The sequence below is a fragment of the Sardina pilchardus genome, chromosome 20 (genome assembly GCF_963854185.1).
Source record: "Sardina pilchardus chromosome 20, fSarPil1.1, whole genome shotgun sequence".
Lineage (NCBI taxonomy): Eukaryota > Metazoa > Chordata > Actinopteri > Clupeiformes > Clupeidae > Sardina > Sardina pilchardus.
The window spans coordinates 14,392,959-14,409,585 of NC_085013.1; the positions used below are offsets into that span (position 1 = coordinate 14,392,959).

At 41.4% G+C, this 16,627-nt stretch overlaps 2 protein-coding genes across 4 annotated transcripts; both read left to right on the plus strand.

The window, feature by feature from the left end:
- Positions 1–1,376: 1,376 nt before the first annotated feature.
- zgc:154055 (uncharacterized protein LOC556036 homolog) lies at positions 1,377–10,097 on the plus strand. 2 transcript variants are annotated; one of them, XM_062523634.1, is made up of 11 exons: positions 1,377–1,960; positions 2,422–2,478; positions 3,230–3,338; positions 3,582–3,707; positions 4,339–4,512; positions 4,667–4,884; positions 5,190–5,351; positions 8,196–8,337; positions 8,729–8,949; positions 9,135–9,286; positions 9,666–10,097. In XM_062523634.1, the coding sequence occupies exons 1-11, from the start codon at positions 1,776–1,778 to the stop codon at positions 9,758–9,760; spliced, it is 1,641 nt and encodes a 546-aa protein (XP_062379618.1). In that variant the 5' UTR covers positions 1,377–1,775; the 3' UTR covers positions 9,761–10,097. The 2 variants fall into 2 exon arrangements, with proteins under 2 accessions (XP_062379618.1, XP_062379619.1); XM_062523635.1 differs by lacking the exon at positions 2,422–2,478.
- Positions 10,098–10,499: 402 nt separating this feature from the next.
- tdh2 (L-threonine dehydrogenase 2) lies at positions 10,500–16,613 on the plus strand. 2 transcript variants are annotated; one of them, XM_062523687.1, is made up of 9 exons: positions 10,500–10,937; positions 11,189–11,402; positions 11,870–11,912; positions 12,189–12,259; positions 12,566–12,715; positions 14,015–14,187; positions 14,526–14,616; positions 14,691–14,960; positions 15,309–16,613. In XM_062523687.1, the coding sequence occupies exons 2-9, from the start codon at positions 11,204–11,206 to the stop codon at positions 15,452–15,454; spliced, it is 1,143 nt and encodes a 380-aa protein (XP_062379671.1). In that variant the 5' UTR covers positions 10,500–10,937; positions 11,189–11,203; the 3' UTR covers positions 15,455–16,613. The 2 variants fall into 2 exon arrangements, with proteins under 2 accessions (XP_062379671.1, XP_062379670.1); XM_062523686.1 differs by having other exon boundaries at positions 10,500–11,402.
- The last annotated feature ends 14 nt before the right edge of the window (positions 16,614–16,627 follow it).

Genomic DNA, 16,627 nt, shown 5'->3' on the forward strand with positions numbered 1-16,627 from the left:
CATGGGCACTCAGACATCAGTCAAGTGGGTGGATAGAGAACTACAACTTGGTAAAAATTTTTTATCAATTTTAGGTTGTAAAGAACTCAAACAAATAGTAAACAAATTGGCTATAACTGTAAACTAGGGCTAGATAAATAAATCAATCAACGTGTAAATAATAATAATAAAATAATTCAAGCTAAAGTGGGGAAGGGCTGAGAGGGGTGTGGCGTGGGATGTAGGGTGAGGCGTAGCCTGTGTAAACGCAAACAACTGGAAAGTTTTCAGACTTTTGAAGTTTTCCACATTATTTAATGTTTCTGATTTGTCTTAGAAAGAAGTAAAATCTAAATTTCTAAAAACTAAAAGACTGACATAACTTTGTTATGATGCTTTCTTATCAATGGTCCTTGAGATGCTTCTACAACTTGATTTGAGTCCATCTGTGCCTAAATGAATTCGGACATTACTAGCAGAGGCACACATCTGTCTATATAAGGTCTCACAGTTGACGGCGTATGTCAGAGTGAAAAGCAAATAACAAGGAGGAGAGAATTGTCCTTAGACGTGCGAGACAGTATTGTGTCAAGAAACAGATCTGGGGAAGGATACGAGAACATTTCTGCAGCATTCAAAGTGCCCAGGAGCATGGTAGCATCCATCATTCTCAAATGGAAAACTTTTGCAACTAGCAACAGTCTTCTTAGATCTGTCCGCCTAGCCAAACTGAGTTATTGGGGATGAAGGGCCTTGGTCAGAAAGGTAACCAAGGACTCAATGGTCACTATGAATATCCAGAGTTCCTTTTTCAAGATGAGAGAATCTTACATAAGTGTTTCATTTCATTTAGTTGCGGAAAATATGTTGTGTGTACATCTTTGAATCAATATGATACACAATTGCATGGCTGCATGCACAACAATGTGTGCCAAAGGTGGATGTGTGGCTTACGGTTATGATAAATATAAACAGTGGGTGTGGCAGCTGCATGCAAGAGTGAGCTAAGCAAACCTAAGGAGGAAATTATGCAGCAGTTCCGCTGTCAAGCCAGCCAGAAGTGTGCTGCGTGCGTAACCATAGGTTAAGTAAAGTTATAACTGAAGTATTATTGTGTGGAATGTACAGGCCTATAGCCTATGGTGCTATAACCAACGCAGACCAGAGGGAGATAAGACCAAATTTGAAGTGTAATCATAAAAAATGCAACATCCTACAGTAGGCTATGTTGCCACATCATGATCACTATTCAAGTGAAAGGTCACACTGGCTACATTAACGTAATATAACGTAACATTATGCAATAAATAAAGGACTGTTAGGCTACTTCAAGATGTTTCTGGTGGCGAGGACATTGGTTTAGAGTCTTCTCTATGTGAGGAAACGAGCTCACTTCCTTCTTTTGTTATTTGAGATTTTTTTCTGTAGGGTTCGCCTGCGCAAACACTGGGCATGCTGAGCACTTTCGATATGGTAGCAGAAATGTCCAAGATAACGAGTGGAATTCTATTTATGGGCCACGTCTCTTATCTGGAGAACAAACCGAGGTGTGATGCAAGTGCGGAAAAGAACGGTGTGATCCATTTGCACGGAAGACGAAAAATATTGAATTTATTGTAAAACATTTCAAGTTCCAACACCTCTACGTCGTGGGCCAGACAGAGTTGGGGGTTGTCAGCCTCAGGCTATTACACTGTGGGCAATAGCGGAAGGTGTCTTTATCCGTCGCTTTCAATTCTTCCAAAAGCAGGCTAACTCTTCTTTACTGTGTGTATGCTCACCTGTTTGTGGAGTCAATGGAATTCTCAGAACATATTAAAACAGCAAACGTTGAAGATGTTGTGCTGAAACAACCGTTCCACGCGCCGATGAAAGGGACACTGTGCGTGACTGGCCACCACCTACTTTTCTCTGACAGGAGTGGAGACAGCACCTGGCAACTTCTTTTATTGCTTAGAAACATCGATGCCATCGAGAAAAGGTGAGTGGACTGAAGTGACTTACAATGGGGGTCTTGGTTATGGGATCAAGTTATCTTCAATGGTTTGGTAACTTTCGTCTGTTTAGCTGGAAATCCTTTCAGCTAGAAAAAAAATGCTCACGTTTATGAACTAAAACACAAGAAATTGATTACACTGTAAACTAATGTGTTCTGTAATTCAAACTTTTTGACAGCTGCAAAATAAAGAACGACCCTGAATGGAAGTAGGCAGCACAAAAAACACCTAGCCTATCAGTGTTTGCATGAGATAGGCTACCTGAGAGATTAACAGCAACAACTTCTTATAAGCCTGGCTACATAGCCATTCAGCATATGGCTGTTATGGATAGATGATAAATATACTATTACAATTATTTGGGGTGTGAGGTCTATTTCTATTCCATTCTGATCCAAACTCTTTCTTATCCACTGTAACATCAACTCTCCCTCCTCCTTATCAGTGTGGAGAACCTGCTGGGATATTCCAGCCACAGCCTTAAGACAGGCTCAAATACCAGGTTTGACCAATTGGCCATGTGTTTGCAAGTCCCATGCCATGTGAAGCAGTGTGTGTGTGTGTGTGTGTGTGTGTGTGTGTGTGTGAGAGAGAGAGAGAGAGAGAGAGATAGAGAGCTTGTGTGTGTGTCTGTGTGAGAGCTTGTATTTGTGTGTGTGCGCATACGGCTACTTATTGTGTGCTCTGACAGCAGCTGACAAGCAAAGCAAATGAAAATATTACCTTTGAAAATTCCCCCGTTATCATTTGTTGCTGTTCAAATATAATTGACTTAAATCACCATTTAGCAGTGACAGCGAGGACAACTAGGCCTATAAAAATCATAGATTTAGTAGCTTATGGTGTTTGTTCCTCATAAAGGTAATATTTTCATCTCATTAACGAGAGCCTGAATGTCTGCAGATCAGGTCTTATCCCACAGTATTTGACCTGCACCGTGCTTCCAGCTTCACAAACCAGTCTCTCTCTCTCTCTCTCTCTCTCTCTCTCTCTCACTCTCTCTCTCTGTCTGTGTATCTATCTCTTTGTCGTTGTTTGGAGCGGCGATGATAAACGGCAGCTTCTCTCTGGGAGAGAGCAGGCCAGGGGCTTTACTGTCCCTGAAACCCCACCCAGTGCAGACTCTGTGTTTGGTCTGTCTGCCTTGCTTCTTTAGCTTTCCCCAGCCAGAGGGACACTGAGCTCAGGGCATGGCAGTGAGCTGAACTCCACTGTGCTGCATGGCTTTATGCCTGTTTGTGTTTCCCTCGTAGGGTGGTGGGATCCTCTGGCACCATCACAATTAAATGTAAGGACTTATGCATTCTTCAGCTGGACATTCCAGGCATGGAGGAATGCCTGAATGTGGCCAGATCCATTGAGGTATGCTAGATATTCAGTATGCATTTTAACTGGTGGCAACATTAGCGTAGATAAAATTATTGCACTTTTCAATGGAATTTTACGGTGTACGTACACACAGAGACACACACACAGACGCAGACACACAGACACAGACACAGACACAGACACAGACACAGACACAGACACACACACACACACACATACACACACACACATACACACACACATTCCACTCATTGTATTTTTTGCTGTCCTCTGTAGGCGCTTTCTTCATTGGACAATGTCACAGAAATGTACCCATTCTTCTATAGACCATCTTGGCTTAGTCTAGATGACCAATGGGGCTTATCAACTCTAGAGAAGCACTATAATCAGTTAGGGGCTCTGGTAAGTTTATGCTCACAAATGTGTTCATACAAACCTCCCCCACCACCACTACTGTACCACCACACACACACAAACTCAAACTGTCATGGCTTCGTTTGTCACAGGAAGTGAAAAAGTGTGTCATCTGTTGCAACCCACAGTCAGCGTCACATCCGTTCCGTTTTAGTAAAGATTGTATTTTTAGAGCAGTGGTATTCAGAAAACCAAAACTGTTTTAATACATGAAGAGTTCAGATGCAAAAGCCTCTAAATCCACTTTTGTCAAAAATGAGATAATGATGGTGAGTGAATGCTCTTCACATATAGTGTGAGTTAATTCAGGAGCCTAATACAAAATGCTCATTTAAAAGAAAAGTGGTCAGACGGATTTAGAGGCTTTTGCATCTGAACCCTTCACATGTAGGTCGACCTGAATTAGAGAGTATTTTACAAGATCGACAACTATTAAACTATTTTTAGGCACCAAAAAGGGAAAAAAAAGCTTACTGATTAGAGACATATAGCTGTTAATTACACATCTTAGACTTACTGATTTGAGATAGCAAAATAGCTCTATCTTTTTCCCCTAAAAATGTATACACTTCCTCTGTCTTCTCTCATACTGTCTTTTGCAATTGAACCCTGACAACAGCAGGTCAAGTGGAGGCTGAGTAATGTCAACTCGGACTACTCCGTCTGTCCATCATATCCACCCGCTGTCATCGTGCCTCAGTGTGTAGATGACCAGATGCTGGTGAAGGCTGCCCGCTTCAGACAGGGAGGACGCTTCCCAGTGCTCAGCTACTACCATCAGAAAAATGGCATGGTAAACAGCAGCACATAATGACGTGTGACACACAGCACAGGATATGTCACTTTGTTAGCCTCTCATAGTCATAAATATCTCAGTCGAAATATTTAAGGAATTAAAGTTGTGTTTATGTGGTGTTTTGATGTTTGGATTTCTTTCCGCTTCCCAGGTGATTGTGCGCAGCAGCCAGCCGCTGACGGGGGCCAATAGGAAACGCTGTAAAGAGGACGAGCTCTTCCTCCAGGCTGTGATGGACGGGGCAGAAAGAGCTTACGTCATAGACACCCGCTCTGCCCAGCAAGCCCAACAGGCCAGGATGACGGGGGGCGGCTTTGAGTCCAAGTCCTGTTATAACTCATGGAAGAGACTCCATCGGCACATGGAGAGGTCTGTGTTTTTCTCCAGTAATGTCTTAATGCATTTGATGGACAATTTGATGGATCATTTTTTTTATGTTTTTGATGGGAAAGTTATAGTTTACTTGAGTTTGTGTGTGTGCGTGGGTGCGTGCTTGTGTTCACATGTCATGTATGCATATTTAAGCCTGCATGCATGTATGTGCAGTATATACAGTACATGCATGTGGGTGTGTGTGTGTGTGTGTGTGTGTGTGTGTGTGTGTGTGTGTGTGTACACATATCTACTACATGTTATATATGTATGCCTGTCAGCATGTATATGTGTTTCCACAGGGGTAAGGTCCTCCAGGAGAGCCTTATAAAGCTGGTTGAAGCGTGTGGAGACCAGTCTCACAGCATGGACCGGTGGCTCAGTAAGCTGGAGAACTCCAAGTGGCTCTCCCATGTCCACAGTGCATTGTCCACAGCAGGGCTGGTGGCAGAATGTGTGGAGAGGTGAGAGAACAGCTTCAAAAGATTGTTCATGTTGTTTGCACACTGAAATCCAGCTATCATTATTTGCTAGCTTGGTGTAGCCAGACATGAATTCTTATCAGAATTTGAGTCTGGTAACACGTCATTTGGATTTGATTACGGGGCGTGTTTCAACCTTCTCTTATCTTTGTCAATATCTTGTACAGTATAACAAACATGATTGCGGAATCTAAACATTACAGTGATTTTGTTGCATACAAAATCAAATGCTTCATTGTTACTCAACTAATCATCATCATATAAAGCCAGCCCAAGCAATTTCATTGGCCCGAATACTTCTTAATTGGCCATATAGACTTCTCAATGGAGCGACTCCAGACCGAATTTCCCACCCTGGTCAATTCAAGCTGGCTTCCAGGCAAATTATTTGCCATTGTTTACTCAGGAATTTGAATGCATGCTGAATCACATAGGGTGAACATGGGTAAACTGGGACACTTTTGGAAAATCCAACTTCTCAGCCCTATATCGCAAACACTCTAATATATTTTATATCAATATAAGTTATTTTTGGAAAGCTTAGGTTGTCCTTTACATGATCAAATCATTATAATTAAGTAATCATTGACACAGACAGAATTAAACTCCTTCAAAGCTCAACTGACACACCCCCACATTGGTAAAGTGGGACAGGGCCCAAAAAAGTGCTATTTTGCATCGTAAACCTTTAATTAACTTAATATTTTGCTCCTATTTTATGATTTAAACCATTTTAATTTAGTTTTCATTTGAATGTACATATTTTCATTACCAAATAGCATGCTAGCTCTCATTACTAGCTAGCTCACTAACATACATGATTGTATGATCTATAAAATGAATAACACTAAATAATGATGCTAAATACTAATAATAAATCATAATAAATAAAACACATGTTAATGTTTCCATTTTTATTCCCATGAAAAAAATGGTTCCCATTGGATATTACACTGTCCCACTTTGACAATATAGGTGTGTCCCACTTTACCAATACACTACTGGTCAAGTGGGACGGCAGGAAATTTGCCCCTAATTAAAACATTTAATCAAATAAATGACTTTTTTTTTCATTATTTTGATACTTAACGTAGTCACATTACATATGAAAACAACTTTGTAGGCTTAACATATACATTTAAGATTTGCTGGACTTAACACAATTTGCCTCAAATTCCTATGTCATTTGACTTATCATTGTTTTTCGGGCTCCTGGCTTTGAAAGTAGTCTGGTCACAACCCCGCATATGACATCACACCCACACTGCCAATATTATTTAACCCCTTACATCCTAGAGATCTTTTGGCAATATGTTTTAATAGACAAGTCATAACTACATTGGAGATATATATGAAAAAGCTTAGCTGTCCCACTTTACCCATTGTCCCACTTTACCCATGTTCACCCCACCATATACCACATATACCACATATGCTGTTGTATCCACCTGTACCCTCATTGTTCATATGCCATCAATTCCAAAATTACAATCTCACTCCCATTGCAACGCATTCATTTTCTCATGAGGTACATTATGTGTGCATTACAGGCTGCGATTTAACAGGGCTCCTCTATATTACAGTTGCAAGGAAGGATATTCTGTGGTCATGCTAGAGCAGACAACATGATGCCCACCTTCAGTGTGTGGGTTTTGACACAGCCTACAGTTTTAACATAACTACAGCCTACAGTTTTAACATAACTACAGCCATTTCGAAACAGCCCACAGATTTAACAAAAAAATATTATGCATTGACATTTATTTGAAATATGTCATTCCATGATTCAGCTGTCTTGTTTGACAGGAAATTCTAATCTACAGTCATACTGACAATGGAAAATATATAAAAGTGCTTCTGAAGTAGCACAGTCACAGTTGTAGTATTAAAGTCAAGCCATGACTAATACCCATATTAATGGACTGATATGTTTTTAATTTTGCAAAAAAATATTTGGTGGTATGGTTGTAGGATTTCTGTGCATTATGAAGCATTTTGTGGTGTATCATTTCATGATTGGAAAGCATTAATGATACATCTGAACATTTTTAAACAACTTATAAAGCAGTAATAATCATTCACAATATACTGTGGGAACATGTACTCACTGTATCTGTAGAGACCCTATAAATCAGAATCGAATATTTGTTTGGAAAGACTGTATAGTACGACTTCTTCCTGAAATCGTGTGAAAAGTCTATGAATTGTGTAGTACACTGTGGAGTTAGACCATTAAACAGAACATCATCATTTTTAACATAGGTGGTGTCATGAATTAGCGCATCTATCTGGCTGAGCTAAATAGAATCAGCTGGCTTAGAGAATGGTTGGAACCAGAGCCGTATGGAACTTTATGGTAGGACAGTTGGGAGGGGCAGCACTTACAGTACATGCCTCTAATGGACGAGGCTTCAGCACACTCAGTGGAGCTGCCCACAGCATTGAGAGCAGAGTAGCCTATACTGTTCATATAATATGTAAATGATTTTGAAACCTAATATAATATACTCAGCAGTGTTTTCATTCAGTTCGATTTTTCTGGATGGTTAATAACAAACTCTTTAAAGTAGCAGTCTGCGATTGTAATTCCATTGCTCCTAACAGTCGTCTAATTTTGAAACAGACACAATGGCTGAGTCATCTACAATCCCAACCAGTCAACACATGCTGGATGGAAGGGGTGTAATTTGATTGGTTGTTGATTGAAAATATGAACAGCCTTTAGTCACAACTGATATGTAGAGTAAATTAAGCTACACATAAATAAGGTTTGTCTGCTTTAACTCAATTCTGAACTGTGTTACCCTTGTCGTGTTTCATAAGCAGGGATGGCCACTCTGTCCTGGTCCATGGTTCTGAAGGCACCGACACCACCCTGTTAGTGTGTATGTTGGCTCAGCTGATACTGGACCCAGAGTCTCGCACACTGAAAGGCTTCCTCTGTCTGCTGGAGAGGGAGTGGGTACAGGTAAGCATCCTGAACTTACCCATACAATTATGAAAATAACGGCAATATTTTTTTATAGCCACTCATTTGCATGTTTGAGTTTATAGGGGCAGACTGGGATTCTAATCCCATACACTTTTTTTTGTCAAATTCAGCTAATTGCTATTCATGGTCCTTTGACTGTCCATTCAGTTAGTGCGCTCAATAAGCTATGGTGTTTGTACACAGACAGTCCTGGCTCTTTCAATATAGAGGTCCGGACTGGGCTATAAACAATTCCACTCAATCAACACGTCGCCTCAGCAAGCATGCAAGAGAGGGGTGTCGTTTGATTGGCTGTTCAGTTCAGAAAGGTTGGCATTAAACACGAGCCACTCGGTGTGTCTGTATGTGTGGCCGCTTCCCGTCCCAGGCAGGTCATCCCTTCCAGCTGCGCTGTGCCCGCTCGGCCTACTCCCACGCCCGTCTGAGGCAGGAGGCTCCGGTCTTCCTGCTGCTGCTGGACTGCGTATGGCAGCTGGGCCGCCAGTTTCCTCTGGCCCTGGAGCTAGGCGAGCCGCTGCTGCTGCGGCTAGCCCAGGAGGCCTATGCCTCCGACTTTGGGACCTTCCTCTGCAACAACGAACAAGAACGGTAAGGGATTGCATTTCCGCGTTTGCAATTGGGGCCAGCAGTCACAAACAAACTATCATTCAGAGCGACAAATATAGTAGTCTGAAAGCATAGGCCTAAATGCTTCAGGAGATCAAGAGATCTGTTCCAGCAGAACTCATGCGTATTAAGCCTCAGGAATTTTTCCTCGTTGTCTTTATCCACAGATGTCTACTTGAAGTGAAAGACAGGACACACTGCTTGTTCCAGTTCCTGTTAAGGTCCAGTGAGAGGGAGAACTACGTCAATCCGCTGTACGAACCGACAGACCTTGCTATCTGGCCCTCTGTGCAGCCCCAGTCACTGCACCTCTGGGCAGGTAGGTCAAGACTCACTCTGTCTTCAAAATGCCTGTGTGCCATTTCATTCATTTACATTAATCAGGCACAGTGACTTACATTTGATGTCCAGTGATGACAGCTTGACAATTCTATTATTTCATTGGGTAGGTTAACCAAAGTTACAACAGCCATAGTATGGCACAGTACAACAGTACAGCACAGTAACAACAACAATTAATCATTATTAGTATTTGAGTCTTTTGGATACTGGTTCAAATATGTGTGTGTGGTGTTGTTATCGGTGTCCAGACAGGCAAAATCTTCTCTTCCAAGGTATTATAGAATTTCCCCTGCGTTTCTCAGGGATTCTCACTGAACCTTTTACATGGGGAAACCATTTTGCCATTTTCTGCATAGGGTTGTTCCAGAGGTGGACGGATCATACCCAGAACATGGAGGAGGTGCGGGAGGAGATCTTGAGCATTGTGACACACCACAGTGGCAGGGGCTGAGATGTACTGAACAGGCCCACGTCATCACTGCATCAAGTGTCTTACAGATGCCTGCTTGAAATAATCAGTCTCACAAAGGACAGTGTGGAGGAAATGCAGACTAGACATTGATCAAGCTTGGGGATCAGAAGAGCTTTGGATTATTGACTTTTGACAGCACTTCAAACCCTGTGAATGTGAGCACAAGTCCTTGTCACAGGCACATACAGTATAGTCTACATTTGTCAAATGATGTATTCTATATCATATATATTTCGTTAACATATTTTCTTTAACTGCTGTAAATATATTTGAGTCTGGCTAGCCCATAATTAAAATATTTCATATTTTAAAAGTGCTTCACAACAAATGTACAGTATCTCTTGTGCCAAACAAGACTGCTCCCTTTTTATCCCACTAGAGGTCTCAGTTATGTATTTTGCTCAACTTGGAATGGTGACAAAAGTAGATCAACATTGTTTTTAGTTGATGGAGGCCTATTCCTTGGCCTACTGTCATCCCTGAACAGCAACCATTTATCTTGAGAACTACATTTTTTGTTAAACTTTTGTAATATACCCTAATCTAGTTGAAATATTTAGGCCTATAATAGCTGTACATTTTTGAATTTGTAACAAATTAGTTCACTTCAGTGAGATAAGAACATGAAAAAGGCAAGTTCAAGGGAGCTTCTCATTTCAAACAGTAGCAAGACAGCCAAAAGAACTGAGGTAAAATGTTTATTTTGACTGAAAACGTGGTAGCCAAAAGAACTCAGCACAAAATCTAATGCCCTCTCAGGAACACATGCCACATCAAAAGCCCAACTCAGCTAAACCACAGCATACAATACAAATCCGTTTGGAGCAGCCAGTCAGCATGTTTGCTGGACAGTGTAGTCGTGTATTATGGTGCAACAAGAGGGTTTGAATGGTCACTAGGATACATGAAACTACACATCCCAGCATGACACTCTTCGGCCGCTTGTTTGTCCAATGGTCGCTCGATCCGCACGATCGGTGACCAATGGGAGAGTAATCTTTTAATTCTAACGGTTAAATACCATGAAATCCTTTTTTATCGCCATTATTTATTTAAATTAGTTTAGTAGTCACCGTGCGACCTTATGAGATCTTTTAGATTTTGGACAGAACGTGGTTGACACGGAGAAGGATTTCAAGTGTTTGTCAGCCTTCAGGTGGGTTGCATTTTATTACGTTTGTCTATATTATCAAGTTGGCTAATAAACATGTCTGTGTTAGTGTATGTATTTGTCTGAAAGTAGACACGGCCAGGGCATTTACCTGGCTGTATTCACTCTTTCTATTTAGGCTGCCGCATTTGACCATTGAGAGATGAATGAACGGGTGAACAAAAACAATTGTAGGCTACAACAAGTTATACAAAACCACCATAGTGACAAGGCAAAATTACCCTTTCCTCCCTCAGAGACAGCATCTCGGCATGCTACCGGCTGTGCGGATCTGTTTGCCCTCCATGGCATTTCTCGGTTCGCTGTGTCACGGATGCGGTAACAGAGGCGGTTTGTTTTATCTGCCGGTACGTGGTATGAGTTGGTCTCCGCGGCAGATAAATCAGTGTAACAACGAGGAATCCTCCGACCCTCCTCCTCCTGAAGAAAGCCCTCGGGTCCTCATCACAGGTGAAATGCATTCTTTTGGTTTAAGTCTTTTTAACAGTAGCCTACACAAAAACAAAAAAAGTCAGTGCATATCAATGTGTTGACATTGTCAGTTTATTAATTTCCTTCTCTAATTTGTGAGTTTTGCTTGTTTTCATTGACTAGAGAGAGACACCGCTATTTTCCCTTCATCACAATAGGCAGGGACAAACAAAGTGTGGCCATAATAGCAGCAACGAATGACCTCCGGGAGATGAATAGCTCGCATAGTTTTTTGTCTTTGGATAAAGCTCTGTAGTGACAACAGGGTGTGGATTTAAGCCCAGTTGAGGCAGAGGCCAACACATTCTGTTTTGTTTAACCCAGATCACAGATAGCAGCCAAGCTGTTTTTTAGTACAACATGAATACATGTATTCATCAGCTAAATGTGTAAATGTGATCTTATGCTGTTTGATCTACTTTGCAACAATTTTCTATTGACTGCAGGTGGATTAGGGCAACTTGGTGTTGGACTGGCACAAATGCTGAGGTTCGTTAAAAATGGTGAATAACTGTTGTCTGTTTTGGTTTATATGTATGCCTAGGTCAGGCAACATGCATTTATCTAACGTCAGAATTGTGTATGGTCTGTCAGTCTCACTTTTTATGAACTTTTCTGTTCAAGCTTCCACTCATGCTATTGTCCCTGTGTTTGTTTTGGTTTATGAAAATAGTGTGCGGTTTGCTGGTAATGTTTACATGGGATGCTATGTGATAGTATAACTATATTGCTATAGGTTAAATGAATCACTTGTGCTTGTGTCAGGGAACAGTACGGGACGGAAAATGTGATCCTGTCGGACATCAAGAAGCCCCCCCTGGAGGTGTTCAACAGTGGTAGGTGATCCTGTAATCCTGCCAGTCAAACACGGCCCACTTCATTGAACGCCTGCTGGAACTTACTCTAGGTCAAGACATTTCTCTGTCACTACATTATGTTGATCATCTGCAATAAATGTAGTTATTATATTGAGCAGCAGGATGAACAAGCATGTTGAAGAGTTGCCTATTCTTTCATCTGTCTCACCACACCACTGTCTCTGTCCACTTCTCACGACACCTCAGTCTCATGACCCTTCCCTGCCCGTCCTGCCCTACCATGTCCCCCTCCACATATCTTCCCCATTCTCTTGATCTGACCAGGGCCATTTGTCTACGCTGATGTGTTGGATTACAAGAACTTGAGGGAGTTGGTGGTGAACAACCGGATCACATGGCTGGTGCATTACAGCGCTCTGCTCAGTGCTGTGGGGGAGGCCAACGTGGCCTTAGCACGCACCATCAACATCACAGGTCAGAATATTGTTTGAGAAATGTTGCTCAATTAGATGCTACACAAGTTTTGAACCTAAATTGACTCATGGTAGCCTAGGAACCACACAGGTCTGAGCCAGTTACAGTTACAGTTACAGATCTGTCTGGCTCCTCATCCATTCAAACAGACCAATCAGAGTCGCTTACAGTATCTGATGAGTGGGGGGCTTTATTCCAGCTGGATGGCACATGTTTTATATTGGCTTAATACAATGGCAGAGGAACACTGTTATGGCACTTTTTATAAACCAATAGCTGATGTTGATCGTGTTAGAATTAAATTACCTGGGCAGTCTATTTTCTTTAAGAGAATACCAAACAGCATATATACTGTAGCTTTAATTGACATACACATACTTCCGACAGAATTTGTTAAAAGTTTAATGTCCCAACTTGATAACACCCCATGGAAGTCAAAACTGAATGGATAGGATCCAAATCAAAATTGGATTGAGAATTGGTCTGGTCTTAGCAAGCCTAGGCTTGTGTAATGGTAAATGAAGGCCTACAATATTATGTCAATAAGTGCATTTCATAGTCATCACAAGGAGTTAGCTATTCATGGGTTTCATCAGGTCCCTTTCCACAGGTGTATACAATCAAGCACCCTGATTATCAATGCAGACTGCATGGTGCTTGATTAATACACCTGTGTAAAGGGACCTGATGAAACCTATGAATTAGCACTAGGTAGAGGAGCTCAATGTTTTTTTACTTTTCGTGATTGAGATCTGGTCACATATGTTTGGGATTGTACTCCCTAAGCTACATGCTACATGCAAGCTACATGCAATACAATACTTTACACAACAATTTACATGAAATGGCGTAATTTCGTTTCCCTTGACAGTTAGATAGTTGCATAACTTGTTTGTTACCTCTAATCGTGTATCCCTCTCTGGAGGAAAGTCTTGGTGGTGTGAATATTTGATAATCATGTTTGCCGCAGGAAATTCAAAATAACATGTGGCACATGTGAGGCCATAATTTGAATGAAAGTGCAATTAAAGTGTTAAGTCCCACTAATGCTAATTTAATAACTATTGGAAATCTATTTGCACATTTTACCATGTGCAAGATCCTTGGCACAAATATCAATGAGTCAGCTCAATGCTTCAATTCACCAACATCAACATTCAAAAGTTTTAGTTTATGGACAAAACTCTTTGCACGTTGCCTTTTAGGGCCCGCTGTCTGTGTTGCCAGTCCCAAGATTTGGTAGATTCTAGAATAAAAATGGTTATTCATTTATTAATTCTGGTCCCTTTTCACCCTCAGGCCTTCATAATGTTCTGGACCTGGCGCTAGAGAACTGCTTGCGTCTCTTTGTCCCAAGCACCATTGGAGCATTTGGACCATCGTCTCCCCGTGACCCTGCACCTGACCTGTGTGTCCAGAGGCCACGGACCATCTATGGAGTGTCCAAAGTTCATGGAGAGTTGATGGGGGAGGTGAGGGTTGTGGTGACCTTCTCTTTCTCTCTCTCTCTCTCTCTCTCTCTCTCCCCCTTTCCCAACAAACACACAAACAACATACATAGAAACAAATAGATGAATGGATATAGTCTTCAATCATTTAGTCAAATGTGTGGTATGCTGATCTTGTTTCCTCAGTATGCAAATCCCACAAATGTAGATTTAATAAAAATGTGAGATTAATTTTGATAACAATATTGTTAAGAATCATGAGGCCTAAGTGGCATATTTTTACTGTTGAAGATGCAAAGACACAAAAATAAATGTACCCTCTGTCCTAAGAATAACATCTTGTTTTTGTCTAATTTGATCAGTACCTCCATCACAAGTATGGATTGGATTTCCGTTGCTTACGCTACCCTGGTGTCATCTCAGCTAACACCAAGCCTGGAGGAGGAACAACAGGTAACCCCATGTCCATTATGAGAAGGGCATGTCCTCGGTGCTTTTTTTCCCTACATACTTTCTGTGTTTTGCAGACTACGCTGTCCAGATTTTTCATGATGCCCTCAGCACAGGCCATTACGAGTGTTACCTGCGACCGGACACGCGTCTTCCCATGATGCACATTGCTGACTGCCACCGTGCCACAGTGGAGTTTATGCAGGCCCCTGAATGTCAGCTGTCCTTGCGCACCTACAACATTGCTGCCATGAGCTTCACCCCAGAGGAAGTAGCTGAAGAAATACGCAAGCACCTACCCCACCTGAAAGTCACCTACAACCCTGACTCAGTCCGCCAGACTATTGGTATGAATGAACTGCATCCAACTGGAGCTCACTTTCAATCACTGTTTTGCCAATGGTTTGTCAGATCCATATAGCAAATGTCACTGTTAAAATTTAATACAAAATAATAGAATAGAGAACACATTAGTGTTTGTTTACAAGGACATTTGTCTATAAACACAAACAAGAGTTTCACAGTTCTCTGACTATAGATTTGCAACAGCATGATGGACAATTTGTTATGGTTTATTTGTTTAAGAACTGACTATCCTTCTTTGTTCAATTATCAGGAATGCAGTAACATTTAGATTTGATAAAAAAATTCATTGGAAATGAATGGTTGTTTCTGTTGTTCCACCTTGTTTGCAGCGGACAGCTGGCCTGTGCGATTTGACGACTCCAATGCACGAAGAGACTGGGGTTGGCGGCCGGCTTACGGGCTTCCGGAACTCGTTACAGACATGATCTGCTCTATCCGTGACAAGAGGACCAATGCTGGGCTTCCAGTCAGCTAGCAGGCGCAGTCAACAGAGACTTCACTTCCCAACAACTCCCTTTAAGTCACACTTCCAGTAGAGTGCAAGGAGGGGCACACTCAAACACACAAACCACTCCAAACCTCCTTTTATTTAATGAGGACTCCTATACTCACATCAGGACTCCCATCACACCAGGGATATTCCAGCCACGGGGAACCATTCATGAACACCTAACCTTCAAGCTAAACCCCCTGAAGTGACCAAAACAGTGAACACACACAGACACAGAAACTCACACACAAGCTCACACATGCATGCATACATACACGCATTCATGCAAACACACCCAAACACACAATCACATTCACATTCACACAGACAATGCTCATACATGCTCTAACCAGCAGCCTTACTCTTTTTCAGGGAACTATACTGTCAACCATACTGTTGTGACTATTGCATTCATGTTGTTTTAATTGTGATAGGGAGAAGATAAATAAAACACATCATCAGGTTTTCTGCCTTAATTATCTTACACAGCGTCATAGCCTTCCTCACAGCTGGAAATGAGATCCAGGAGAGAACAGCACAATGATGACATGCTGAAAAGCAACACTGCAGAATAAGACATTACGGATGGATCAATAGAGGGAAACTGAAACACTGTGCTGGTAGAGGGAATGGAGGACACCCAATGTTATATAAGGGCATGCTGTTGGAAGGATATAACCGCATCTAAAATACTGTATCTTTATCTTTCTTTTCCAACAGGTGTGATTTTTAGCCCAGATGCGTATTGTGTTGATATTGCCTAAATGAAACAAGCCTTTCAAACCTCACTCACAGGCCAATTGACAACATTGCAGTGTACATTATTCATGGAAAAATGAATAAATATGTTCATTTATTAAATAGCCTATTTTTGTCAAATACCCATTAATGCCTACAGAGGTAAATATTGTGTGTTGGGATTTTGTGGTATATATCTGAGGTGTAAGATTTATTTGCAGCTCCACAATTGTACTCGGTAGCAAACTATTGTCAACAGACTTTTTTCACTTTAAGCATTTTTCTAAATATTGGCTACTGTCGATGGATATGGTCTCAAACTGGATCACTCATGTGACTTCGGCCTATATCTTACCATATTGCTGCTTGACTTCATTATTATTCTCTTCACTACAACATGAAAACCTATGAAATACTGTT